Source organism: Saccharomyces kudriavzevii, assembly GCF_947243775.1.
Source record: "Saccharomyces kudriavzevii IFO 1802 strain IFO1802 genome assembly, chromosome: 14".
NCBI lineage: Eukaryota > Fungi > Ascomycota > Saccharomycetes > Saccharomycetales > Saccharomycetaceae > Saccharomyces > Saccharomyces kudriavzevii.
Window position 1 is genome coordinate 142,288 of NC_079285.1, and position 26,174 is coordinate 168,461.

Consider the following 26,174-nt stretch of genomic DNA (forward strand, 5'->3'; position numbering starts at 1 on the left):
ACAGGTGAAAAAAAAAAAAAGTGTCCAAAATCCCAGGGAAATTTTGCATTTATTAATGTGATGGTAATTGAATGTTTTTATTCTGTTGCTATTTAACAGAACGTGGGAACTAAAAACAAAGGCAAGAAAACGCATACCACGCAACAAAAACACAAAATACATCGTTACGTATGGGCGGAGTTAATAATATAATAAAGTCGAGGACGTGCGACGAGAAGCAGAGCAACTTCGAGAAACACAGCATACAGGAAGTGTCAACGGACCAGATAGAACATGAGATGGAGGTGATAGACGCGCATGACAAGTTAAGCTCATACTGCACGGACGAGAAACAGTACAATATGAAGAAGAAGCGGTTATTACAAGACGATGCGATTGCTAGTGTAAATTTGATTACGAACTCCTTGCCAAGATCTCAAATTGCTTCTCATGAGGTGGGCGATGAGGAGGAGGACGACGAAGAAGAAGCTCACTACGAGGACAAGCACGTCAAAAGAGCCTTGAAACAAAGGCACATAGGTATGATTGCGCTTGGTGGAACAATCGGTACCGGTCTTTTCGTCGGTATCTCCACGCCCTTGAGTAAAGCGGGCCCCGTCGGATCGCTAATATCGTATATATTCATGGGTACAGTGGTCTACTTCATCACTCAGTCGCTTGGTGAAATGGCCACATTCATCCCCGTGACGTCCTCTATCACTGTCTTCTCAAAAAGGTTTTTATCGCCTGCATTTGGAGTTGCCAACGGTTACATGTATTGGTTCAATTGGGCCATCACTTACGCTGTGGAAGTTTCCGTCATAGGCCAAGTTATCCAATACTGGACTGACAAAGTCCCTTTGGCGGTTTGGATTGCGATATTTTGGGTCCTTATTACTCTAATGAACTTCTTTCCTGTCAAAGTGTACGGCGAATTTGAATTCTGGGTGGCATCGGTCAAAGTCTTGGCCATTATGGGCTACTTGATCTACGCGCTGGTTATTGTCTGTGGTGGGTCCCATCAGGGACCTATCGGCTTCAGGTACTGGAGGAATCCTGGCGCTTGGGGGCCAGGCATCATCTCCAGTGACAAAAACGAAGGCCGGTTCCTCGGTTGGGTTTCCTCTTTGATCAACGCCGCCTTTACGTACCAAGGTACTGAACTGGTCGGAATCACAGCTGGTGAAGCGGCTAACCCGAGAAAGACAGTCCCAAGGGCCATCAACAAAGTCGTCTTTAGAATCGTACTATTTTATATCATGTCTTTGTTCTTTATTGGTCTGTTGGTGCCATACAATGAACCCCGGTTATCCGCTAGCTCTGCCGTCATTGCCTCATCACCCTTTGTCATTTCCATCCAAAATGCAGGCACTTATGCTCTTCCGGACATTTTCAACGCTGTGGTTTTGATTACTGTTATTTCTGCCGCTAACTCCAACGTTTACGTTGGTTCTCGTGTGTTGTACTCTTTGGCCCAAACAGGTAATGCTCCAAAGCAATTTGGATACGTCACCAAACAGGGCGTTCCATACTTGGGTGTTCTATCCACTGCGGCATTGGGTCTTTTGGCATTCTTGGTTGTCAATAACAATGCTAACACCGCATTCAACTGGTTGATCAACATTTCCACTTTAGCTGGGTTGTGTGCTTGGTTGTTCATTTCTTTGGCACACATCAGGTTCATGCAAGCTCTTGAACAACGTGGTATCTCTCGTGACGATTTGCCTTTCAAGGCTAAATTAATGCCTTATGGTGCCTACTATGCTGCATTTTTCGTCACCGTCATCATTTTTATCCAAGGGTTTCAAGCATTCTGCCCATTTAAAGTCTCCGACTTTTTCACTTCTTATATCTCTTTAATTCTTTTGGCCGTCGTGTTTACCGGCTGCCAGTTATACTACAAATGTAGGTTTATCTGGAAACTGGAAGACATTGATATTGACACTGACAGAAGAGAAATTGAAGCTATTATTTGGGAAGACGACGAGCCAAAGAATTTGTGGGAGAAATTCTGGGCGGCCGTGGCATAGACTAAAAGCCTTTACTCGATATTGAGATAGAAAAAAAAAAAGAAAAGACATTTCATTACTAATGTGAACTTATTTGAAAATAGTCGCCTGTACTTTATATACGTATGTCATCACTCAATATTCACTTTCATGAAATATAACATAATAATGTAATCATCATCCTCTTCACAGCGACAAAGTTTTCAAGCTATCTTTATACGCATTATAAGGCATTGATAACCATGTCATCTAGCACGATATATTCAACTGGTCGTCATTTCGTGTTTTTGCAATGAAAGGAAAGAACCCTTCAAGAAAAAAAACGGTAACGAAGATCGAGCAGTACAAGATTCAAAACTAAAATCCTTCCTTTTTTTTGACATAACTTTTATATTAAGAAGATCCCTGGATTCTACTGAATCATTTTGAATTAGCTTCCGTTGTCTTTCATTGTGAGCGTTCGTTTATTAAGCACCCGTTCCCATCATTATGCATAAAGTGTCCAGTTCAAAGAAAAGCTTCGATGACACCATTGAACTGAAAAAAAACGAACAATTATTGAAACTGATCAACTCCAATGAGTTTACGCTGCACAATTGTGTAGAGCTGTTATGCAAACACTCAGAGAATGTTGGTATTCACTATTATTTATGCCAGAAATTGGCTACATTTCCTCACAATGAATTGCAGTTCTATATTCCTCAATTAGTACAGGTTCTAGTCACAATGGAAACAGAGTCAATGGCTTTAGAAGATTTGCTATTGAGACTGAGGGCAGAAAACCCCCACTTCGCGCTTCTGACATTTTGGCAATTACAAGCCTTATTAACGGATTTATCAACTGACCCCGCTTCCTACGGCTTCCAAGTGGCTAGAAGGGTATTAAACAACTTACAGACCAATCTTTTCAATACGGGCTCAAGTAGCAATAAAAATATCAGGATAAATGAAAATGTTGCACCAGCCTTAATTCTTTCCTCCATGATGATGTCTGCAATAGCATTACCACAATTAAGTGAAGTTGCCAAGCCATTAGTGGAATCTCAAGGTAGAAGACAAAAGGCTTTTGTCTTTAAATTAGCTAGAAGCGCCATGAAGGATTTCACCAAGAATATGACTTTGAAAAATACTCTATTAAATAAGAAAGGCTCGAAATCCAAAAAAGTCAGTTCGAACGGCAGTTTAGTTCCAACTTCTCCGATAGATTTAATAGATCCAATAAAAACTAAGGAAGATGCATCATACCGAAAATCCAGGCGTAACGAGGTAAAACTGGATTTTGATATTGTAGACGATATAGGCAACCAAGTTTTTGAAGAAAGAATCTCATCCTCAATCAAACTACCCAAACGCAAACCCAAATACTTAGATAGTTCATATGTTCATAGAACATATGATGGGAGAACTGTGAACAGAGATGGCACTGCCATGAAGAGTGAGAAATCCGTTGATGGAAAAATAAATAATACTGTCCCCTTGGAGGTACGTAATGACGAAAATACGGATATTGGTAACAATGACTATGAAACAGGTGCAGAAACGGAGGAGGATGCGGATGCTCTAAACTCCGACCAATTTACCAGTTCTATGCCAGACCTGCATAATATTCGGCCAAGACTTTCTTCTGCCTCGTTTACTTCCTTAGAGGGAACACCTAAACTGAATAGGACCAACTCCCAGCCGCTCTCACGTCAAGCAGTCAAGAATAATAAAAAAGTAAATTCATTCTTGAGTCAGGAGATTGATTTGTCCCAACTTACGACCACTTCAAAAATCAAAATGCTGAAGGCAAATTATTTCCGTTGCGAGACACAATTTGCCATCGCATTAGAAACAGTATCGCAAAGGTTAGCTCGAGTACCGACGGAAGCCAGGTTGAGTGCCCTGCGTGCTGAGTTATTCCTTTTGAATAGAGATTTGCCGGCAGAGGTAGATATACCTACTTTGTTACCTCCAAATAAGAAAGGAAAATTGCATAAGTTAGTAACCATTACAGCCAATGAGGCACAGGTTTTAAATTCTGCAGAGAAAGTTCCATATCTACTACTGATAGAGTATTTGAGAGATGAATTCGATTTTGATCCAACAAGCGAAACTAATGAGAGACTGCTTAAAAAGATTAATAGTAATCAAGGCAGTATAATATTCGATTTGAACTATATGAATAGAAAAGAAAACAGAGAAGAAAGAATTGAAAGTACAACCATAAGCGTGGACAGCCCATCTTTAGTATATGATGGCAACACACCCTACAATGGAATCTCTCATAATGATGCTACATCCAGTACTTCACGAACGAATGCGGCGTCTGCGGCCCGTTTTAGAACTGAAGTTAATAAGGAAGAAGATCTGGGTGATATGTCAATGGTGAAGGTTAAGAATAGAACTGATGATGAAGCGTATAGGAATTCATTAGTGTTACAAAGTGCTGCAAATGTTCCAATTCTGTCTGCTGGTAGTCAAGACAGAAGTCCAGAGTTGAACTTTGGTTCGAATTTAGATGAAGTACTCATTGAGAATGGAATGAATAGCAAAAAAATTCATGGTCAAACTGACGCTTTAGCTGACCAAATGAGAGTCTCAGCAGTTATGTTGGCACAACTGGATAAATCACCACAACAATTATCCGAAAGCACAAAGCAGATTCGTGCTCAAATTATTTCATCCATGAAGGAGGTGCAGGATAAATTTGGTTACCATGATTTGGAAGCTCTCCATGGAATGGCGGGCGAAAGAAAACTAGAAAACGATTTAATGACAGGTGGTATTGATACATCATATCTCGGTGAAGATTGGGCGACGAAGAAGGATAGGATACGTAAGACTTCAGAGTACGGTCATTTAGAAAACTGGGACCTATGTTCCGTGATCGCCAAGACGGGTGACGACTTAAGGCAGGAAGCGTTTGCATATCAGATGATTCAAGCAATGGCCAATATTTGGGTTAAAGAAAAAGTTGACGTTTGGGTCAAAAGAATGAAAATTTTAATAACAAGTGCAAATACAGGACTTGTGGAGACTATCACAAATGCTATGTCTGTCCACAGTATCAAAAAGGCCTTAACAAAAAAAATGATTGAAGATGCTGAACTGGATGATAAAGGTGGTATTGCATCGTTGAATGATCACTTCCTTAGAGCATTTGGCAATCCCAATGGATTTAAGTATAAGAGGGCTCAGGACAATTTTGCCTGCTCATTGGCCGCATATTCTGTCATATGTTATCTCTTGCAGGTTAAAGATAGACATAACGGTAACATTATGATTGATAATGAAGGTCATGTGAGTCACATTGATTTTGGGTTTATGCTATCAAATTCACCTGGCTCAGTGGGCTTTGAAGCCGCGCCATTTAAGTTAACTTACGAGTATATTGAACTGCTGGGTGGAGTGGAAGGAGAAGCATTTAAAAAATTTGTTGAGCTAACAAAGAGTTCATTCAAGGCTCTAAGAAAGTACGCTGATCAAATTGTATCAATGTGTGAGATCATGCAAAAAGACAACATGCAGCCTTGTTTCGATGCTGGTGAACAAACCAGTGTACAACTACGACAAAGGTTCCAGTTAGAATTGTCAGAAAAGGAGGTTGATGACTTCGTCGGGAATTTTTTGATAGGCAAATCATTGGGCAGTCTTTACACTAGAATATATGACCAGTTCCAACTCATTACTCAGGGAATTTACAGTTGAGAAAGAAAATTCAATTGAACAAAATGTATATACATATATGTGATGTATACATACTTATTTATACCAAGAATAAAATCAACAAAACAGTAATAGTAATAAATCCAAAATAAAAGTAATGGGATATTAATAAAAATGTGATGATTAAAATATACATGAACATTTTTTCTTATTTTCTACGTAAAGCGTCGAAGCGTTTCTTTAATTCGTCCAATTCATCACTTTCTTGTTCTTTTTTAGTCTTCCTTCTTGTGATTTTCTTTTCGGATTGCTTCTTGTCGATAACTTCCTTCTTTATATCCTTTGGAATCTTAAGTTCATTGTTTATATTTTCGCTATTCTGCCTGGGTTTTTTAACAGTGATAGGGTGTTTAGCATCTGCGGTGTCATTATCATCATTACTTAAAGTTAAAATAGGCTCTCCTCCGTCAGTATCCTTGACGTATTTTGAGGAGTCATTTGAGTTCGAAGAAATACTAGAAGAGGATGAAGACGAAGAATTGTCTAGTTTACTGTAAGGCACGTCATACGTTTTTGCGATTTCCTTCAAATATAAGTCGACTAAGTCCTCCTTTGGAACGGAAGGGGAGCATTTTTGTATAATTTTGTCAGGAACGTCGATATGATCTGTTATAATTCCATTTACAAACTCGACATTTAGTTTCCAGGACATTAAATCCTTCAACTGGCTTAGTTCTTTGACCTCATCAACGAAAAGGATCGAATAAATCAAGGACCTAAGGGCCTCGTTGATACCATCTTCCATGTGTTCCTTGACAAGTTGTTCTTCGGTGGAGATATCATTTATAACCTGCACCCTAGCCAGCAGTAACTCACAGTATAGTTCCAATATCTCTAATAGCTCAATATGAATATCATCGTGAATCAGCGTTTCTACGCGGTAGTGTGCTTTTTGTTCTTTATTTGTCAGCAGCAGTTGTGCGACCTGTCTTCGAGACTGCTTTGCAATTGCTTGCTGCTTTTCTTGTGCATATCTTAGCCTTTGAATGCACATTTTCAAACATGTTTTTAGCTTAATCTATTGCATTCAATTAGAGAATATATTAAATCCTTCTTTTGTTAGTATACCCTCGGTCTCCTACATATTTGGAACCTTCCAAAAGACAATCATAAAATCTAAACATACGTTGAACGGGATCATTGAAGGAGCCATTATCAATTTGTTTTGCTTTATTGACTATTCTAACTGGTATAACTGATGCTGATTATGTAGAATTCGTACTATATTTCGCACCCTTTCGAATATCTAGAAAAGGTTTTTTCTTATGGGAAAAAAAAAGAACAATAGAGTGCGAATAACCGATCCACTCAGTTCTAAAGATATGAAGAGAAATTTTAACATAGGCAGCAATTATACATGTACATGTAAGTGGCATCTATCATAATATATATGTATGTATATATGAAGGGCGGGAAAAAGGGAAAAGAAAGAAGAAACTCATTTTCAGTTCATTAAATAACCATATCGACAGGATATTTTAATTCTTCATGTTGGCCCTTGGTATCATATTCACTTAATCCAACAATGCCGCCGAACTTTAAAAATCTATCAAAACGTTCCAATCGTAAATCGTCAACTTTTTTGACCATGTCCGGCCAGTAAACTTCATGTTTATATTTGAAATCTAACAGGCCGTTGTATAAAGCATCCAGTTGAGATGGCTCTATATGATTTTCAAATGGTTCATCGAAGATGGCCTTCGCTTTAGTGGCAGGGTCAAGGAACGGATACATCATTTTTAAAAAGGCCCACGCAAACCATGGAATGTTAATTAAGACACATTTGGCTAACCTTTCAGGATAATGATCTTGCATAACGTTCAAGCACATTCTGGCAATGGAGATGGGAGGAGCCTTATCGGTGATGATGCCTGGCTCCTTGTAACTTTTGAAATCTACCAAAACCGTGATTTTTTCCACGCCCTGAGGAGCAACGGTTACTGCAGCCTCCATCATGTAAACCAGCTGTTGAACTTGCCTGAATGAAGATTCAGTGTTTTGACGACCATTTTTCATGTAATACAGAGGCCTCTTAGCGTTATCAAAGCCTAAAATAACTTCTTTACCAGTTTCATTCTCAACAGCAACTTTTTCTGCGGTTAGAGGATCTTTGTCTTCTTTACCATGCGTGAGTCCAATTTCTCTCCTCCAAACCAAAGTTTTGGTCAGGCCCTTTATGGCATTGGCGGTGTTCCATTTATTGGCCCTTAGGTATCTTAGGAGACACTCCCTGGAAAGCCAAAATTTTTCCCAATCACTCAACGGTCTAGAATTGGCATTCGTCCCATCATCAAGATTGTTAAGATTTTCCGGCAATTCCAAGCTCTTGTCCTCGAAATGTCGCAAGACAGCTCTATATTTTTCATTTTGATCTTCACTGAGTGGTTCCAATGAAGTAGTGCTACCATACTTGGCAGGTGGGTCCAGAAATATCTTATCACATGGAATAAGTTTCTCCTTGGACACAGCAGGCGTATGGTCCCGTTTTCTTGAAAAAAGACCCATCGTTGTTGCTTTCTCTTTGTGATTTCTTTGGGTGATTTTCCAGGGTCTTTTTTTAATTCAATGATGTAAATTAATTCTATTTAAAGCGTGATTTTTTTTCGCGATTTTTAATCCCTCTATTGCATTTTTAGCTCTGTTTGAAGACAAGAGAAAAGTAATAAAAAAGGAAATACAAAATGTATGGGACGAGAATAAAAGCACATAGTTATTTAACATATTGAGTTAGATAAAAGGAATGCGTGTACGTATATTACTTCCCTTTTCTATTGAAAATCATCCCATTAGCCACATTAGGACGTTTTGCCAGATGAAGCCATAGACGAATAGGAAGTAGTTGCACTTCTTGACGGTTGTTTTGCTGATAGAAACATGTATATCATCATCTTCAGCACCGGAGCGGCTCAGTAAATTGAACTTGACGGATCTTAGTAGGAATACACCAAAGGCAATGAACAAGTAAAACTTTATCAAAATAGTCAAATTGAATGGCATGGTTACGTTGGTCAACAATTGTGCGAGAATCAATGGAACAAACTTGTAACCGACATAACACAGCAGTTCGACCAAACTAAAGCTTGGAATTTTGGAATCGATCAAAAGATACAGGCCCAGTTTCAAGATAAGTAAATCCAGGCAAACAAATGCCAGGGTAGAGGAAAGTTTGTAGTATAAGTCTTCTGGATTGAATGAACCCTTCAAACCTTGTTGTGTGTTCCAAATAAGAATGTAGGTGACTAGTCCCATTATGGGCATGTACATATCTGGGGAGTTCACGTCATCCCTTGGTGGCAAAAATTTGCCAGAGTCCATGATACGCTGCCAGTTCTTAGTGCCGTTAAGGAAAGGGATTAGGATGAGCTTCAATTTATTGATCACATAACGCGTGCTAACCTGGAAGTATGTGGAAATTTGTTGAGAGCCCGCAGCGTTTGAAGTGGCTTTATTAACCGTTTCTTGGAACTGGTTGAAATTATCCTGACCAATAAAGTTGGAAAACGCACTCTGCCCCAGTTGAAATGCCATTGAACCACGAGGATCTTGAAAGGGAAAACTGCCGCCACCATTTGTGTTTGCGTTTGCGTTTGCATTGGGGTTAACTTGGCCATTCACGGGTATGTTTCTGGGCATTTGCATTTGAATTGGTTGTTGCTGTTGTGGAGTGTGAGCAAAGCGATCGTTAACGCCATTTTGCTCACTTGTAGCGTATGCATACGGATTATAGGACATCTTGGTATACTTTTCTTCTTCTTTTGCAATAGATCTTTAGCAGCGGGGAGCAACTGTGGGAAAGGTCGAAAGACAAACGGCAAATGGAACTCTTCCGGTGAACAATACGGCTTCTGATACAAAGTCCTGGATATGCTACTCTGGCATCAAGGAAAAGCAACAAAAATGCTGCCAGCTTTAGTCCAAGGTTCAAATTCATTGTCATTTGGATGGTCATAATGGCTTATTTTCCCGCAGGGTAACGAAAACACGTAAATTTCTTGCACTTTCTTCCATTTTAGCTAGAAAAGGCTCTATTGGTAAGAGTAGATGCTTATGAAGTATCCTCTATCGAGATAGAATTCTCAAGGGACTAGTCAGGCGTACGATGTTTGGCAAGAGTAAGAACAGAGGTGGATCCTTCACTGCAAGATACTCATCTAGAAACAAGTACAACTCACTATCAAACAATTATGCGCTTAGCGCGCAACAGCTGCTAAAAGCCAGTAAGATCGATGACATCGACTCGACGATGGGGTTTGAAAGATACGTACCGCCTCAATACAATGGGAAGTTTGATGCGAAGGATATAGATATGATTCCAGGTCGTGTGGGGTGGCTGACGAACATGCATGCGACGTTGATTTCTCAGGAAACGTTATCCGGTGGCGGCAATACCGGCGGCAATTCGAATGATGGGGAACGTGTAACGACCAACCAAGGTGTTTCTGGGGTCGACTTCTACTTTTTAGATGAAGAAGGTGGGAGCTTCAAGTCGACGGTTGTGTATGACCCATATTTCTTCATTGCATGTAACGATGAATCAAGAGTTAACGATGTGGAGGAACTAGTAAAGAAATACTTAGAATCGTGTCTTAAAAGTTTACAGGTCCTCAAGAAAGACGATCTATCCATGAATAACCATCTTTTGGGGTTGCAAAAGACGCTTATCAAGTTATCATTTGTCAATTCTAACCAATTATTCGAGGCCAGGAGGATATTGAGGCCCATCTTGCAAGATAATGCCAACAAAAAAGTACAAAGGAACATATACAGTGCCGCCACAAGTAACGCAGACAAAGTTGATGCTAAGCATCTGATCGAGGACATTAGGGAATACGATGTACCATACCATGTGCGAGTATCTATAGACAAAGATATCAGGGTTGGTAAGTGGTATAAAGTCACACAACAAGGGTTCATTGAAGATACTAGGAAAATTGCATTTGCCGACCCAGTGGTCATGGCGTTTGATATAGAAACTACGAAACCGCCTTTGAAATTTCCGGATTCGGCAGTAGATCAAATTATGATGATTTCGTATATGATTGATGGAGAAGGTTTCTTGATAACAAATAGGGAGATCATTTCTGAAGATATTGAAGATTTCGAGTATACGCCGAAGCCGGAGTACCCTGGGTACTTTACTATATTCAACGAGAACGATGAAGTGGCGCTTTTGCAGAGGTTTTTCGAACATATTAAAGACGTACGACCAACTGTTATCTCCACATTTAATGGTGATTTCTTTGATTGGCCTTTCATACACAATAGGAGTAAAATTCACGGCTTGGACATGTACGAGGAAATCGGATTTGCGCCAGACGCAGAAGGTGAATATAAATCCTCGTACTGCTCTCACATGGATTGTTTCCGTTGGGTAAAGCGTGATTCTTATTTGCCACAGGGTTCCCAAGGTTTAAAAGCTGTCACTCAAGCTAAACTGGGTTATAATCCGATCGAATTAGATCCCGAATTGATGACTCCGTATGCATTTGAAAAACCACAACATCTTTCTGAATATTCAGTTTCTGATGCTGTTGCTACGTACTATCTTTACATGAAGTATGTCCACCCGTTCATATTTTCCCTTTGCACTATTATTCCTTTGAATCCAGATGAAACATTGAGAAAGGGTACTGGTACTTTATGTGAAATGCTATTGATGGTTCAGGCCTACCAGCACAATATTATTTTACCAAATAAGCACACAGATCCCATTGAGAGGTTTTATGATGGTCATCTTTTAGAATCTGAGACTTACGTTGGTGGCCATGTGGAGTCATTAGAAGCCGGTGTTTTTAGAAGCGATTTAAAGAATGAATTCAAAATAGATCCTACTGCCATCGATGAACTGTTACAAGAATTACCACAAGCTCTAAAATTTAGCGTTGAAGTAGAAAATAAATCAAGTATGGATAAGGTAACAAATTTTGAGGAAATCAAGGAGCAAATAACGCAGAAGTTGATAGAACTGAAGGAGAACAACATGAGAAATGAGCTACCATTGATTTACCACGTTGATGTCGCCTCTATGTACCCAAATATCATGACTACTAATAGATTACAACCTGACAGTATCAAAACAGAGCGTGATTGCGCTAGTTGTGATTTCAATAGGCCTGGTAAATCGTGTGCGAGAAAGCTAAATTGGGCTTGGAGAGGTGAATTTTTTCCATCGAAGATGGACGAGTATAATATGATTAAACGTGCTCTACAAAATGAAACTTTCCCCAACAAAAACAAGTTTTCTAAGAAAAAAGTTTTGACATTTGATGAATTAAGTTACACAGATCAAGTTGATCACATAAAGAAACGTCTTACGGAGTATTCAAGGAAGGTTTATCACAGGGTTAAAGTATCAGAAATTGTTGAGAGAGAAGCCATTGTTTGTCAAAGAGAAAATCCATTCTACGTTGATACAGTGAAGTCTTTCCGTGATAGACGTTATGAGTTCAAAGGCTTAGCTAAAACTTGGAAGGGGAATTTATCCAAAATTGATTCATCTGATAAGCATGGCAAGGATGAAGCCAAAAAAATGATTGTACTTTATGATTCTTTACAGTTGGCCCATAAAGTTATTCTGAATTCGTTTTATGGATATGTTATGAGAAAAGGTTCACGTTGGTATTCTATGGAAATGGCAGGAATTACGTGTTTAACTGGTGCTACCATCATTCAAATGGCGAGAGGCTTGGTGGAAAGAGTAGGGAGACCGTTGGAATTAGATACTGATGGTATTTGGTGCATTCTACCGAAATCATTCCCGGAAACTTATTTTTTTACCTTAGATAACGGTAAAAAGCTTTACTTGTCCTACCCATGTTCCATGTTAAATTACAGAGTGCATCAAAACTTTACAAATCATCAATATCAAGAACTAAAAGACCCGCTAAACTACATATACGAGACGCATAGTGAAAACACGATTTTTTTTGAAGTTGATGGCCCATACAAGGCCATGATCTTACCTAGTTCCAAGGAAGAGGGAAAAGGAATCAAAAAAAGGTACGCTGTCTTCAACGAAGATGGTTCACTTGCAGAGTTGAAAGGTTTTGAACTAAAGAGGCGTGGTGAATTGCAACTAATTAAAAATTTTCAAAGCGATATTTTCAAAGTCTTTTTGGAAGGTGATACGTTGGAAGATTGTTATGGAGCAGTGGCAAACGTGTGTAATCGTTGGCTAGATGTTCTCGATTCACATGGCCTCATGCTAGAAGATGAAGATTTGGTCAGTTTAATTTGTGAAAATAGAAGTATGTCAAAAACTTTAAAGGAATATGAAGGGCAAAAGTCTACCTCTATTACAACAGCGAGAAGATTGGGTGATTTTTTGGGTGAAGATATGGTTAAAGATAAAGGCCTACAATGTAAATATATTATTAGTTCAAAGCCTTTCAATGCCCCTGTTACAGAACGTGCTATTCCGGTCGCAATATTTTCAGCAGAGATTTCGATCAAGAGATCTTTCCTAAGGCGATGGACACTAGACCCATCTTTGGAAGATCTTGATATTAGGACCATTATTGATTGGGGCTATTATAGAGAGAGACTTGGATCTGCTATTCAGAAGATTATTACCATCCCAGCAGCTTTACAAGGTGTATCTAACCCTGTTCCTAGGGTAGAACATCCAGATTGGCTGAAAAGAAAAATTGCAACAAAGGAGGATAAGTTTAAACAAACATCACTAAGTAAATTTTTTACCAAGACCAAAGATATACCAAAAATGGGCAAAATAAAGGATATTGAAGATTTATTTGAGCCAAACTTAGAAGAGGAAAATGCTAAAATCAGATTAGCTAGGTCCACCAAAAAAAAAACTGGATCTAAAAGAAGGAGAAATAATCTAGGAAATGAGGAAGAACCCCCAGTATTGCCCTCAAATATTCCTTCAATGGATGAAGACTATGTGGCATGGCTAAATTACCAAAAGATTAAATGGAAAATTCAAACAAGAGATAAAAAACGTAGAGATCAACTGTTCGGTAATACGAACAACGCGCGTGAAAGAAGTGCATTAGGAAGCATGATCAGGAAACAAGCTGAATCATACGCAAACTCCACTTGGGAGGTCTTACAGTATAAAGAATCTGCTGAGCCAGGAGCTTTGGATGTATTTGTAACGATTAACGGAAAGGTTCAGAATATCACATTTCGCATACCAAAAACTATTTACATGAAGTTCAAAAGTCGTACGATACCATTACAAAAGATCAAAAACTGTCTCATTGAAAAATCTTCCGCATTATTGCCAAATAATGCAAAAATATCCAATCCTACAGGTGGTCAACTCTTCAAAATAACTTTACCGGAATCTGTATTTCTCGATGAGAAACAAAATTGTACGAGTTTCTTCAATGATAAAAATGTACTTGGTGTATTTGAGGGCACAATTGCACCTCATCAAAGAGCAGTTATGGATTTGGGTGCATCAGTAACATTCCGTTCTAAAGCAATGGGTGCATTGGGTAAGGGGATACAGCAAGGTTTTGAGATGAAAGATCTTTCGATGGCGGAAAACGAGAGGTATTTGAGTGGATTTTTAATGGATGTTAGCTATTTGCTACATTTTCCGACATCAATTGGTTATGAGTTTTTTTCATTATTCAAGTCATGGGAGAGCACCATCACTATACTAGTTTTGAAACCATCCAATCAAGCCCAGGAAATAAGTGCTGCATCTTTGGAACAGATATACAAACAAATGTACGACAGAAAGAAGATTAAAGTTAAAAAATTCTCTTACTTGGTTGACATCAAAGAAAACGTGAATTTTGAATTTGCGTATTTTACAGATATTTCAAAACTTTACAGAAGATTATCCCAAGAAACTACCAAATTAAAGGAAGAAAAAGGCTTACAGTTCTTACTTTTATTACAATCACCATTCATTGGCAAGATTTTGAACGCAATCCGTCTCTTAAATCAGATACCAATTATTAAGCTTTCACTAAATGAAATTTCCCTTCCACAACTTAATTGGCAATCAATATTGCTAAAAAAATTAGTTAATCACATTTTATCAAGTGGTTCTTGGGTTTCTCATTTAATCAAACTGTCTCAATACAGCAACATTCCAATTTGCAATTTGAAGCTAGATAATATGGATTACGTTATTGATGTTCTATATGCAAGAAGGCTAAAGCACGAGAACATTGTGCTCTGGTGGAATGAAAAAACTCCATTGCCGGATCATGGTGGTATTCAGAACGATTTTGATTTAAATACATCATGGATCATGAATGATTCGAAATTTCCCGAGATCAATAACTCAAACGTCTATGATAATGTGGTACTAGATGTTAGTGTTGACAATTTGACAGTGAACACAATTCTGACATCTGTATTGATCAATGACGCAGAAGGCAGCGATTTGGTTAATAGTAACACCGGTATAGGCGAAGAAAATGCTGACAGCAACTCTGCATCTGACTTTGTGCAGGATGCCTTTTCTAATGACGCATTAAATGTTTTGAGAAGCATGCTAAAGGATTGGTGGGATGAAGCTCTTAAGGAGAACGCGACCGCAGATTTGTTGGTCAGCTCTCTAGCAAGTTGGGTTCAAAATCCGAATGCAAAATTATTCGACGGTTTGCTAAAATATCACGTTCATAACTTGACTAAAAAGGCATTACTCCAGTTAGTGAATGAATTTAGTAGTCTTGGCTCCACTATTGTTTATGCAGACAGGAATCAAATTTTAATTAAAACAAACAAATATTCGCCTGAAACCTGTTATGCTTACAGTCAATATATGATGAAGGCAGTTAGAACAAATCCAATGTTTAGTTATTTGGATTTAAATATCAAACGTTATTGGGATCTGCTGATATGGATGGATAAATTCAACTTTAGTGGGCTAGCATGTGACAAGATAGAGGAAAAAGAAAAGCAGGAATATACTGCCTTTTCACAATGGCAATTAAAGAAATTTTTATCACCAATATATCAACCAGAATTTGAGGATTGGATGATGATAATCTTGGATAGTATGCTGAAGACCAAGCAGAGCTATTTACAATTAAATGTAGGGACGCAAAGACCCACTCAGATAATTACCGCTAAGAAGCAAGACAAAGAAGATAGCGATGAAAACTCATTGAATGGGTTCTCCCATATTTTTTCCAAACCTTTAATGAAAAGAATTAAAAAGCTTTTCAGAAATCAGCAAGAATTTATTTTGGATCCACAATACGAGGCTAATTATGTTATACCCATCCTTCCTGGCTCCCATCTGAACATGAAAAATCCGCTTTTGGAGCTCGTCAAGTCACTTTGCCATATTATGTTATTCTCACAGAGTACAACTCTAGAAATACGAGGTTTAAGAAAGGAACTTTTGAAGATATTTGAAATACGTGAGTTTGCTAAGGTAGCAGAATTTAAAAATCCAAGTTCAAGCTTGGTAGTGCCAGACTTTCTATGTGAACACTGTTTCTTCATCTCTGACATTGACTTTTGTAGGGCAGCTACTGAATCGATTTTTTCCTGTGTTAGATGCCATAAAGGTTTTAACAAAGTATTATTACAAGAACACCTAATTCAAAAGCTACGTGTCGATATTGAGTCTTATTTGATTCAAGACTTGAGATGCTCCAGATGTCACAAAGTGAAACGTGATTATATGAGCGCACACTGTCCATGTGCAGGGGCATGGGAAGGAAGTATTCCTAGGGTTTCCATTGTCCAAAAGCTAAATGTATTCAAGCAAGTGGCGAAGTACTACGACTTTGATCTATTACTTGACTCCATTTCTGACTTGAATATCTGAGTGATCTGACCTGCATTGCGGACTGTTAAAAAAAAAAGAGAAAAACCACTTTTTGTTTTTTCTGAAGTTTATATAAGATATATATATACATGTTCAATAGAAGGCACCTTTTAGATGTAAGTTTAAAAATTCTTTCTGGTAATTGAGACTGCAACTAGTTTCCTTTTCAAAGAAGTTTTGTTATTTTCATGGAAAAAGGAATGAATGTTATCACTCCCGAGGTTGCCTTTAGAGAATATCAAGCCAAATGTCTTGCATCATACATTTCTGCTGATCCGAGTATCACGCCTTCAAATTTAATTTTGCAAGGTTACAGCGGAACAGGAAAGACCTACACCCTAAAGGAGTATTTCAAAGCTAATCCGGACTTGCACGCGGTATGGCTGGAACCTGTCGAATTGGTTTCGTGGAAACCCTTATTGCAAGCAATAGCACGGACTGTACAGTATAAATTAAAAAAATTGTTTCCGAACGTTTCCACCATGGACTATGATCCTTTACAGGTTGAAGAACCATTTCTTTTAGTCAAAACACTGCATAACATCTTCGCCCAATATGATTCTCTGCAGGAAAATGCTTGTTTATTCTTAGTACTGGATGGCTTCGATAGTTTACAAGATTTGGATGCGGCGTTGTTTAATAAGTATATCAAACTAAATGAATTACTTCCAACAGATTCGAAAATTAATTTAAAGTTTATCTACACGATGTTAGAGACGTCTTTTTTGCAGAGGTATTCCACACATTGCATTCCAACTGTGATGTTCCCCAGGTATAATGTTGATGAAGTTTCTAGTATATTAGTGACTAGATGTGGTGAGTTAGTAGAGGATTCTTGTCTACGTAAACGCATCATTGAAGAACGGATAACGGATTGCACAGATGACCAATTCCAAAGCGTAGCAGCGAACTTCATTCATTTGATTGTACAGGCATTTCATTCGTATACAGGCAACGATATGTTTGCATTGAATGATCTGATTGACTTTAAGTGGCCTGAATATGTCTCTCACATTACTAAGGAGAATATATTTGAACCGCTGACTCTTTATAAAAGTGCAATCAAACTATTTATAAGCACAGGGGATGGTTTGGGTACAAACGAACAAGATGGCAGTGCTGTAAATATGATACAGGATAATCTTAAGAATAACCAAACTTACGATCTATCAATAATCTCCAAGTATCTGCTTATAGCCTCGTATATTTGTTCGTATTTGGAGCCTAGATATGATGCAAGTATTTTCTCTAGGAAAACGCGTATCATACAAGGGAGAGCAGCTTATGGACGAAGAAAGAAAAAGGAAGTCAACCCAAGATACTTACAGCCTTCTTTATTTGCCATTGAGAGATTATTGGCTATTTTCCAAGCTATATTCCCTATGGAGGGAAAGGCGAAGAGTGGCTCTCTATCAGCTCTTCGTGAGGAACCATTAATGAGAGCAAATATCGAGGTCTTTCAAAATTTATCAGAATTGCATACACTGCAACTAATAGCTACAACGATGAACAAAAATATCGATTATTTGAGTCCTAAAGTTAGATGGAAGGTAAATGTTCCTTGGGAAATTATTAAGGAAATATCGGAGTCCGTTCAATTTGACATTAGCGATTACTTCAGTGATGTTCACGAATGATTAATCTTTCCGAAGAATACTCAACACTTGTGATGAGGTTTGAAACTCTGAAAATAATGTTATCTTGTATAAATATTTATACATAATTAGATAGAATGCATACCCTTAAGGGAACCCTGACATTCTTAACCCTAGCAGGATTCTTTTTTGAATTTTGATATGTAGTTTCAAAGACGTGTAACGGTAATCTCTTTGATCTATCAACGAGTTTTTGAGGGTACCGTGTCGGACGCTCATAGCAATTGGATTACGACAGACGTTCTACGTTCCTGTTCTATCTTACAATCCAGTAAATTCGTAATTTTTAGTATTCTTACCAAGACTGGGCCTGGTCTTGCGTATTTTTTCTTTCAGCGGTATTCTCATCTTCGACAAAACCCTTGATTTCTCCAGCAATGGTCTTTGAAACGTCTTCAAAGATTTCAAATGTCAGGCCTTTTTTCTTTTCATTTTTAACCAATCGTTGAAGCGTTATTAAAACTGTCCGAAACTTGTTCTTCAACTTTACTAATACCTTCTCGTACTCCACCACACTTTCATCATCATTGTTCATTTTTACATCTTTCATTAAAGTGCGAATAGTTTGTATATTCTTTACGAGTACGGGATTTTGTAGGCCATAAGATTCTATAACATTGCACAAACCTTCCATTTGCCCCAGAAGAATGAACCTTTGAAAGCCTACTTGTAAGCCATACTGTTTGCCTTCCAGAAAGTTTTGCGTTATGTTCTCATTTTGCCCTTCCCTAAAACCTTCTTGGTAATACTGCTCTTCCAGATTTAATAAATTGTCGAAATCCATTGTCAATTGTATAGGAATATCTTCTTTCGTCGCTCCTTCAAGAATGATACGACATGAACGAATAAATTTTGATTTTTCATGAGGCGACCTCTCAACCCAAGATTGAGATTTTCGTATTAGCCAGGAGCAAGAGGTTGAATAGAATAACGAAAGAGGACGATAATTGGAGTATTTAGAGAAGAATATGCTGCATTCTATTTGCAAGTTAATTATTGAGAATATTGATTACGTAATGTATCTAAGTAATTACACCAGGAATAATGGGAAGTAGGGTAAAAGACTAGACTAGCTTTCTTGATTCTCCTTCATAGCTGCTTCCCCGTTTTGACTTCTTTTCCGGTTTTCTTAATCTTTTCCAAAATAAGATCATAGGGAAGTGTGGTATATACATCCACTGATTGCTGTTCAAGTGATATATCTATTTTTGAAACGTCTGGTTCTAATTTTGTCAAAACCTTGTTAATTGCACTAGAACATCCCGAACAAGTCATGACGACATTGAACTGATAATGATTCACCTCTGCCATATCGTACGATGAACTTATCTCCTGTTAATGGAACTGTTCAATTTTTGATTCCGTATTGTTTTGAAAATGTTGAAGTTATTTTGACAATACTCAAAAATGGACCCCAGGATGTGCTAACTTTGCACCCAAAAAAACAACACCACACCACGTGAAATCTATTCCAAAGCTGAAGAGAATGGAAGAGCACACCGTATATTTTTTTACCGCTTACGCACACGTAAAATGTAAGATACTGATGCATTATACGATTATATAACCTATCCTATGTTTAGACATTTTTTTAATCATCTAGAGTAGCACCCCTGATTTCATGGATATCATCAATAGCATTCCTCCGTAGAGGTGTATCAGCAAATAATAATTCTATCCACTGAATAAGCTCACCAGTTGCAAAAAGATAAAAGTCACCATTATAAAACATTTCCATGATTTCCTTCAAATGCAAAGGTAGAAACTTGCCCGTTGTCGCGAACTTCTCTCTCATATTCTTGTAACTGCGTTCGTTTGTTAAGAATTGTATTTCAGTATTGTCTACTAGTAACGACACAAGCTCACCTAAATTTTCTGAATTGACCTCAGAGATTATCTGCCACTTCAAAATTTCATTTGTCACGCAATCGTTGTACAAGAAGTTCAGGAAGGATAATAAATAACGGGTGCCTTCTTCACCTTTTATTTTCTCTAGCGGATAGATGATTTCCTTCAAGATATATGGTAGGAGTTTTTCCATGGTGGTATCCCATGATGGGTTCCTTTCATTTTCACGAAATTGAGATAGCTGAAGCTCGATTAGCTTGAAAACAGTACGATACTTCATGTTCAATTTAGTTTCCAGCAAGTTTCTTGTCAATTCCTTTATCCTATATAGTTTTTCATCTTCTTCTATTAGATACCTCATATCCACATATAATTGACACCAATTGTGTGAAATATTAGCTGTGCACATAGCCACGTATGATGTCTGCAAAAGGTTATATTTGTATGCAAAGTATTGCTCATCAACGTGGCTATCTGTAAAAGAACTTTTGAAATTTTGTGAAATTGTCAAAAACAGTTTTGGTAACTGCGTAACTTCAATACCGCCTTCACTGAATGATGCTATATTATGAACCTTCGACGGTTTCTTCTTATTTGCAAGGGGAGCGTCATCTACATTATCGTCTTCGTCGATTGCCCACGCTTCGTCCCAAGCATTTTCTTCTACTTCCGGTTCTTTTTCCATCCCTTGTGTTATATTTTCCTCCTCCTCATCAACATCTACGTTAATTTCATCACCCCAGGCATCAGCATCATCATCTACCTCCCAGTTCCAATCATCGTCTTTGGGTGCCGTGGTGCGTTGTTCATTCCCTTCTTGTCTATCCTTGTTATTCACTGTATTCTCGCTTATCGTATCAATCCTGCTAGAAGTACGTTGGAGCCCAACTGTCTCTAAAACTTGCCAACTCTTATTTGGATCTTCAAATATATTTCTTATGTCATTAATATGCGATTCAAGAATTTTATCCAGTAATAAATTATAATACAATTGTTTATTCATCAACAAATCTTGAATCTCTTTCCCGGAATACGACCAATTAGTGACTTTAGATTCCGAAGCCAACCTAATCAATTTGTTATTTGTCGCAGAAACCAGGACTTTGAGTGGTGAATCTAGTGAGTCCAAAATTATTGATGCATTATTTTTGACGAATTTGGTAAACTCCGTGTTAAATAAGTGTCCTAGCTCAAAACTTAAAGTCTTCATGTCTCTCAAAGCTAATCGATCTAATATAAAATCACATACAGTTTCAAAACTCGCTAAGGCAGTGGAGACATTATTCTGGCCGTGCGACGAAGATTTGGAGAATATAAGCATACCTTCCTCACGATCATATGAAATCTGTCTCCCAGGTATGAAAATTGAACTTTTGATCATGTTTACAACACTGGATAGATGCATATAGTCCTTTAAAATGGCATATAATTTCGTTCTTACCTGCTCTTGAGAATCAGCATTGCACATATCTGAAATGATCCAGGCTTGATTATCCAGGACACCCTGAGGAAAATATTGCTGAACCAAAAAGTTCATAAACGTGTCGTACCCAATATCGACTTTGTCTTTGCCCCATTTCACCGTGGGCGTAAAATGAATGGTATTCTCGGTGATCTTCCAAAAACCTCCGGTGAGGATTGTATACAATGCAGTAACAAGTTCTAAATGTAAGGTGTCAACATATGAGGATATGGATTGCTGAAAGTTGAAGCTCTGCTTTATGAAAGCCGTATTATTACGCATCTTTTTCCGCAATGATTGTAGCGAATAGTAGCAATTTCTTAGCTCCAATAGGTCTAGATTAGTTTTGACTTCTGTTATGAGAATTGAAAGTGTCTTCAAGTTATCTAATGTATTCAACTCATTAGCTAGGAGTGCTTCTTGTTGCAGTAAGTCATTGGAATCGAGTTCTAGCCCGCTGCCATTGACCATTTGGTTGTCATCTTTAATTATCAAAGGATCCTTCCGTAATTCGCGTATGATCTCCTCTTTATCATCAAAAAGAGATTCCATATCCAATCCAGGAATTACGTGATGTCAGCTGCTGAATGAACTGTACTACTTCCTTTATGACAAATTAAAAAACTAAACAACCATTCAAAATGAAGATCATATTATGGCACACTTACTTGATTCAACGTGTTGTCCAAGGTGTATCACTATAGACGAAACGGCAAGAGTAGCTGCTATAAAGTCAGTAAGATTATTTAGTGCTTAGTGAGCGTATCGATGTCTGTCATTGATTATTAAGGCTTACTTGTCACATAAGGGCTGCATTTACTCATATTATTGACGACCCCAACTTTACGATCTCTTCATTACAGACAGAACAGTAATTACGCAATTGAGTATCATTCAACCAAAGATCAGCCATTTCTGTCGACACCAACGAACACTTGTTTACTTCTTCCACTAAAAATTTTTCATAGTCGCCATGTACTAATTGTTTCTCCATGTCTTGAAGTATCCTTAGTTCAACCAGCAGCTCATTCCTCCTCATAGCCAACTGTTTTCGGGTTTCCCTATACTGATAGTCCTTATTGAAATTGTCCCCACTGAACTTTTCGAAAATGGGATTATTTGGTGTTACTGACAATTGACTGGTCAGTAGGTCCAAATCACTTATGTAAATGGCCCTTTGTATCGTGAACTTATCTGATCCCAGACGATCGTTAAACAATTTTTCAGCTCTCTTTACAGACCAGTACGAAACAGATGCCCTTCCCGACAAAAATGTACTGATCGCGATAGATGCTAATAGGCCAACCACCATCGTTCGATTGATCCGAGAAAACTTTTCTGCGCATAATAATAAAATACCGATCAGTATTCTAATGAATACAAATGTTAAATTAGTTATCCTGTAAACCATCAGTTTAATGAATATTAAGAAAAGGACAGTACAAGAATACTTAATGTCATATCGCATACTTTCACTTTTCTTAGATTTATCGCTTTTCTTGGGTTTATCACTTCTGTCAGCAGCACATTCTTCATTTTTGCTGCCGGAAAGACCTATAATACCGCATAGTTTGATGGCTTTAATAACTTTTCCGTATTTGCCAATTTTTTCTAAATAGAATCGTAACACCTTTCTTATCAGCAGGAACTCGCTATGCGCAAATTTCAACACCCATTTTTGGCATATTATTTCAGCCAAAGATAGCTTTTTCACTGTTTCCCCAGTCTTATTGTCAACGTACTCAAGTTTGTACAAAACATGAAGTGAAGAACTATTTGCCGTCATATTCAGTTTGATTTCCAGATGACTGTCAGTATCGTATGACTCGGTAATAATAAACTTTACTGAAGCTCTTAATAAATGACAAAATGGCACTTTGATATAGAATGGATCCAAGTCAACTTCATAATATTTGTTCTCGACGATATTGACAATTCTCTGAGTAGCAAAGATGACTTTGAATTCTTCATTTCCATGATGTTTTCTAGTATTTAAAAAATTGCCGGTAATATCCAATTGGAACGGTATTTTCCGTACTAGTTGTTGTTTGTCGTTAATGCCTTTTTCTTTATGCCAAAACGACTTAACGTTTTCCTTCCTATCTTTTCTTGCTAGAAATAAGCATTTTGGAAAGACATTCGATCTATCCCCAAACAATATATGAGCCAGTCCTTTACTGGATATGTCATACTCGTGATGATACGTAATTGTGTACTCTGTTTGAAGTTTTTTGAGCCTTTTCAACAAAGAAGATGCATCATCAGGCATCTCCCAGAATGTCACACGTGATCTAATATTTTTGGCCATACTAGTCATCCCTTTATAATTAGACTTTTCTTCTTGCTCTGTCTTATATAATTCCTCTTGGTTTTTTTCTTGAAACTCCTTTTCCATCTGCTCAAATTTCACTAAAATTTCCTCGTTACTATTTGGATTTTTTATAGCTTTGTTTTCCAGAAGATACTGCAGCTTAGATGCAACAAGTTTATAGTCAGCAAATAAAATGACAGCAGTCATTTGTAAACCGCTGGCATCATAAAGTTTTAGAGTTTTTTCTGATGATTTGTCGGCCTCTACAGAAACAATCTCAGCTAGATTGATCTTTGTAAGACAAATAAATTCCATAGAGTTCATGTAGCAATAAATGTAGTCTTTCGTGCAAAAACAGGTTGCTGAGAATTTTTGTTTCTTGTTGGGACACCAAAATGCTTCGAATTTAAAAAGTAAAAGATCTTCCGGTAGTTTCTCCAATCTTTGGTCCGGAGAAAATACCAGCGATTTGAATTGAAGATCAATGATCTTCAGCTCATTAGAATAATAATGGGGATATATAGTAGAGTTTCTTATAGGAAGCCTCTTTCCGTCCTTTGTTAACAGCGAGGAAGGCTTCTTCCCCCTGCTTGGTAGTATACTATATTCACTCCAATCAGTTGTACCCCATATATTTGCAAGAACAGCATTGGGGAACCAACTACCCTTTGTGAGAAAGTTGGATAAAATAGCAAGCTGTGTCATTTTAGTAGATATTGGTGTTGCAGGCATTTGAAATTGGAATACCCTCTCCTCTCCTAAAGTCAAAATATCATATTCAGATATAGAACAATTCAAGGTGTCATATAAGGACTCAGTTTCTTTATCAAACGTCGTTATCAATTGATCTATGGAAGTTGTCGTACTAGAGGCGAACTCAAAAAATTTTGGAGAAAACCTCTTGAACGCTAGTTCATATTCAAGACTATCATGCTGTAAATTCATAACATACTTTTTTGTCGTTTCAAATGCAACTAACCATGATTTCAAATTTCGAAAATTGGAAGTTTGAAAAACCAATGTGATATCCTTTGACATGTTTTCATGCAAATCTGTCGCTTTATTGCCAAAGATTTTTACTTCAAAGCAAAATTTTCGATCCTCTTCTGGATCATACCGCACATTAGTAAGAAAGACACCAAACTTATCAGTTTCCTCCACATAGGTCTTTGAGGGCGATAAAAGGAACATCCCAAATACAGCGTTTTTCAGAAAACACCACCTTCTTACCCATATTTCTCTATTTGTTTTCCCTACTTGAGTCTTCATGTAAAGCCATCCAGATTTTTCAGGCGATTTTTCGGGTGCCTGTGTGTCCCTCGATAGTAGCTTCGAAGAATGTATCGATCTGATGTTATAGTCACTAACATCACTGGATGGCGTAATTCTTTTCAGTGTATAACCATACGCTTGCTTTTTAGCACTACTGATATCAGAACTTAAGATCTTGGAACCTTCGATGGAATTTTCTACCCATATGGAGTAACTATCCAAGTAATCGTTAATAGAGGGAGATAAATCAATTTTTTTTCCAGTATCCTTTGTTATAAAAATGCTCCGGCATTTTAATACTTTCATCGATTCTAATATGAATTTGTCTAAACTTAATTTTACTACTGATATTGCGCTTATGAGGTCTAAGGAAGCTTTCAGATAACTTTTTTGAACTTCAAATAATTGCAAAGCATCACCTTTGATAGAAGAGGGTTCCAAACTGGTTCTGGAAACCCTTATGGCCTGGTAGGATGCCAACATGCTGTCATATTTACCTTGGTAAAAATCAAAATTTTTTCTCATATTTGTATATGGTTCAATTGCATTAGTCATAAGTTCCAACAGAGCAGTTGAATGGCTAGAATCATCACCCTTTACAATCTTTAGCAGCTTCATAGAGAAATCATAATAGTCCTTATTGAAGCCGTCAATCAGTCTGGGAGTAAACGATTGATTACTGACAAACCCATTACTCAGCAAGGCAGGAGAAGGCAACAATTGGGATAAAAGAGTTTCTTTGGCCCGCCGAAAATCCTCAAACGACACCTTGTACTTCTGGTCAAAAAAGTCCACCGTCTTTTCTATCCAATCTTCTAGCGCATCCACTCTGGTTTGGAAGAAATTTACAGATGCACGAAAGGATGGTGAATCAATTGACGCTTCTTTAAATGCCACTGATATGAGTCTTAGTTGCCTCTTTTTGGGATCGCTTCCATCAATGGACATAATTCTGTAGCAGTATATCCTTGCAATACACTGAGTGTGCCAACAAATCTACTCATATAGTCTCCTATTGTAGCTATGCCTTTAAAATTTCACGTGTACTTTCCTCCTTTTGAAGTCATTTTCAGTAGCGCAGGATTCGTTGCGCAAATTCATCATAAAAGTGAAAAAATTGGAAAATTTGATAATTGTTTGTAAGGTCATCGCAAATAGATAGAGC

At 37.8% G+C, this 26,174-nt stretch overlaps 11 protein-coding genes across 11 annotated transcripts; 4 read left to right on the forward strand and 7 right to left on the reverse strand.

The window, feature by feature from the left end:
- Nucleotides 1–170: 170 nt before the first annotated feature.
- Nucleotides 171–2,009, forward strand: LYP1 (lysine permease; the record flags this gene model as incomplete). Its single annotated transcript, XM_056230651.1, has 1 exon — nucleotides 171–2,009. The coding sequence occupies one exon, from the start codon at nucleotides 171–173 to the stop codon at nucleotides 2,007–2,009; it is 1,839 nt and encodes a 612-aa protein (XP_056084548.1).
- A 468-nt stretch (nucleotides 2,010–2,477) lies between these two features.
- PIK1 (1-phosphatidylinositol 4-kinase) lies at nucleotides 2,478–5,678 on the forward strand (the record flags this gene model as incomplete). The annotated part of the gene is made up of 1 exon (XM_056230652.1): nucleotides 2,478–5,678. The coding sequence occupies one exon, from the start codon at nucleotides 2,478–2,480 to the stop codon at nucleotides 5,676–5,678; it is 3,201 nt and encodes a 1,066-aa protein (XP_056084549.1).
- Nucleotides 5,679–5,844: 166 nt separating this feature from the next.
- Nucleotides 5,845–6,690, reverse strand: IST1 (Ist1p; the record flags this gene model as incomplete). The annotated part of the gene is made up of 1 exon (XM_056230653.1): nucleotides 5,845–6,690. The coding sequence occupies one exon, from the start codon at nucleotides 6,688–6,690 to the stop codon at nucleotides 5,845–5,847; it is 846 nt and encodes a 281-aa protein (XP_056084550.1).
- A 458-nt stretch (nucleotides 6,691–7,148) lies between these two features.
- Nucleotides 7,149–8,201, reverse strand: PDR17 (phosphatidylinositol transporter; the record flags this gene model as incomplete). The annotated part of the gene is made up of 1 exon (XM_056230654.1): nucleotides 7,149–8,201. One exon carries the CDS (start codon nucleotides 8,199–8,201, stop codon nucleotides 7,149–7,151), a length of 1,053 nt encoding a protein of 350 aa, XP_056084551.1.
- A 273-nt stretch (nucleotides 8,202–8,474) lies between these two features.
- YIF1 (protein transporter YIF1) lies at nucleotides 8,475–9,428 on the reverse strand (the record flags this gene model as incomplete). Its single annotated transcript, XM_056230655.1, has 1 exon — nucleotides 8,475–9,428. One exon carries the CDS (start codon nucleotides 9,426–9,428, stop codon nucleotides 8,475–8,477), a length of 954 nt encoding a protein of 317 aa, XP_056084552.1.
- Nucleotides 9,429–9,795: 367 nt separating this feature from the next.
- POL2 (DNA polymerase epsilon catalytic subunit) lies at nucleotides 9,796–16,461 on the forward strand (the record flags this gene model as incomplete). The annotated part of the gene is made up of 1 exon (XM_056230656.1): nucleotides 9,796–16,461. One exon carries the CDS (start codon nucleotides 9,796–9,798, stop codon nucleotides 16,459–16,461), a length of 6,666 nt encoding a protein of 2,221 aa, XP_056084553.1.
- A 200-nt stretch (nucleotides 16,462–16,661) lies between these two features.
- ORC5 (origin recognition complex subunit 5) lies at nucleotides 16,662–18,098 on the forward strand (the record flags this gene model as incomplete). The annotated part of the gene is made up of 1 exon (XM_056230657.1): nucleotides 16,662–18,098. One exon carries the CDS (start codon nucleotides 16,662–16,664, stop codon nucleotides 18,096–18,098), a length of 1,437 nt encoding a protein of 478 aa, XP_056084554.1.
- Nucleotides 18,099–18,411: 313 nt separating this feature from the next.
- LTO1 (ribosome biosynthesis protein LTO1) lies at nucleotides 18,412–18,900 on the reverse strand (the record flags this gene model as incomplete). The annotated part of the gene is made up of 1 exon (XM_056230658.1): nucleotides 18,412–18,900. One exon carries the CDS (start codon nucleotides 18,898–18,900, stop codon nucleotides 18,412–18,414), a length of 489 nt encoding a protein of 162 aa, XP_056084555.1.
- A 305-nt stretch (nucleotides 18,901–19,205) lies between these two features.
- On the reverse strand, nucleotides 19,206–19,427 carry ATX1 (copper metallochaperone ATX1; the record flags this gene model as incomplete). The annotated part of the gene is made up of 1 exon (XM_056230660.1): nucleotides 19,206–19,427. The coding sequence occupies one exon, from the start codon at nucleotides 19,425–19,427 to the stop codon at nucleotides 19,206–19,208; it is 222 nt and encodes a 73-aa protein (XP_056084556.1).
- Nucleotides 19,428–19,707: 280 nt separating this feature from the next.
- Nucleotides 19,708–21,978, reverse strand: DSL1 (Dsl1p; the record flags this gene model as incomplete). The annotated part of the gene is made up of 1 exon (XM_056230661.1): nucleotides 19,708–21,978. The coding sequence occupies one exon, from the start codon at nucleotides 21,976–21,978 to the stop codon at nucleotides 19,708–19,710; it is 2,271 nt and encodes a 756-aa protein (XP_056084557.1).
- A 268-nt stretch (nucleotides 21,979–22,246) lies between these two features.
- Nucleotides 22,247–25,957, reverse strand: SIP3 (Sip3p; the record flags this gene model as incomplete). Its single annotated transcript, XM_056230662.1, has 1 exon — nucleotides 22,247–25,957. One exon carries the CDS (start codon nucleotides 25,955–25,957, stop codon nucleotides 22,247–22,249), a length of 3,711 nt encoding a protein of 1,236 aa, XP_056084558.1.
- Between the last annotated feature and the right edge of the window lie 217 nt (nucleotides 25,958–26,174).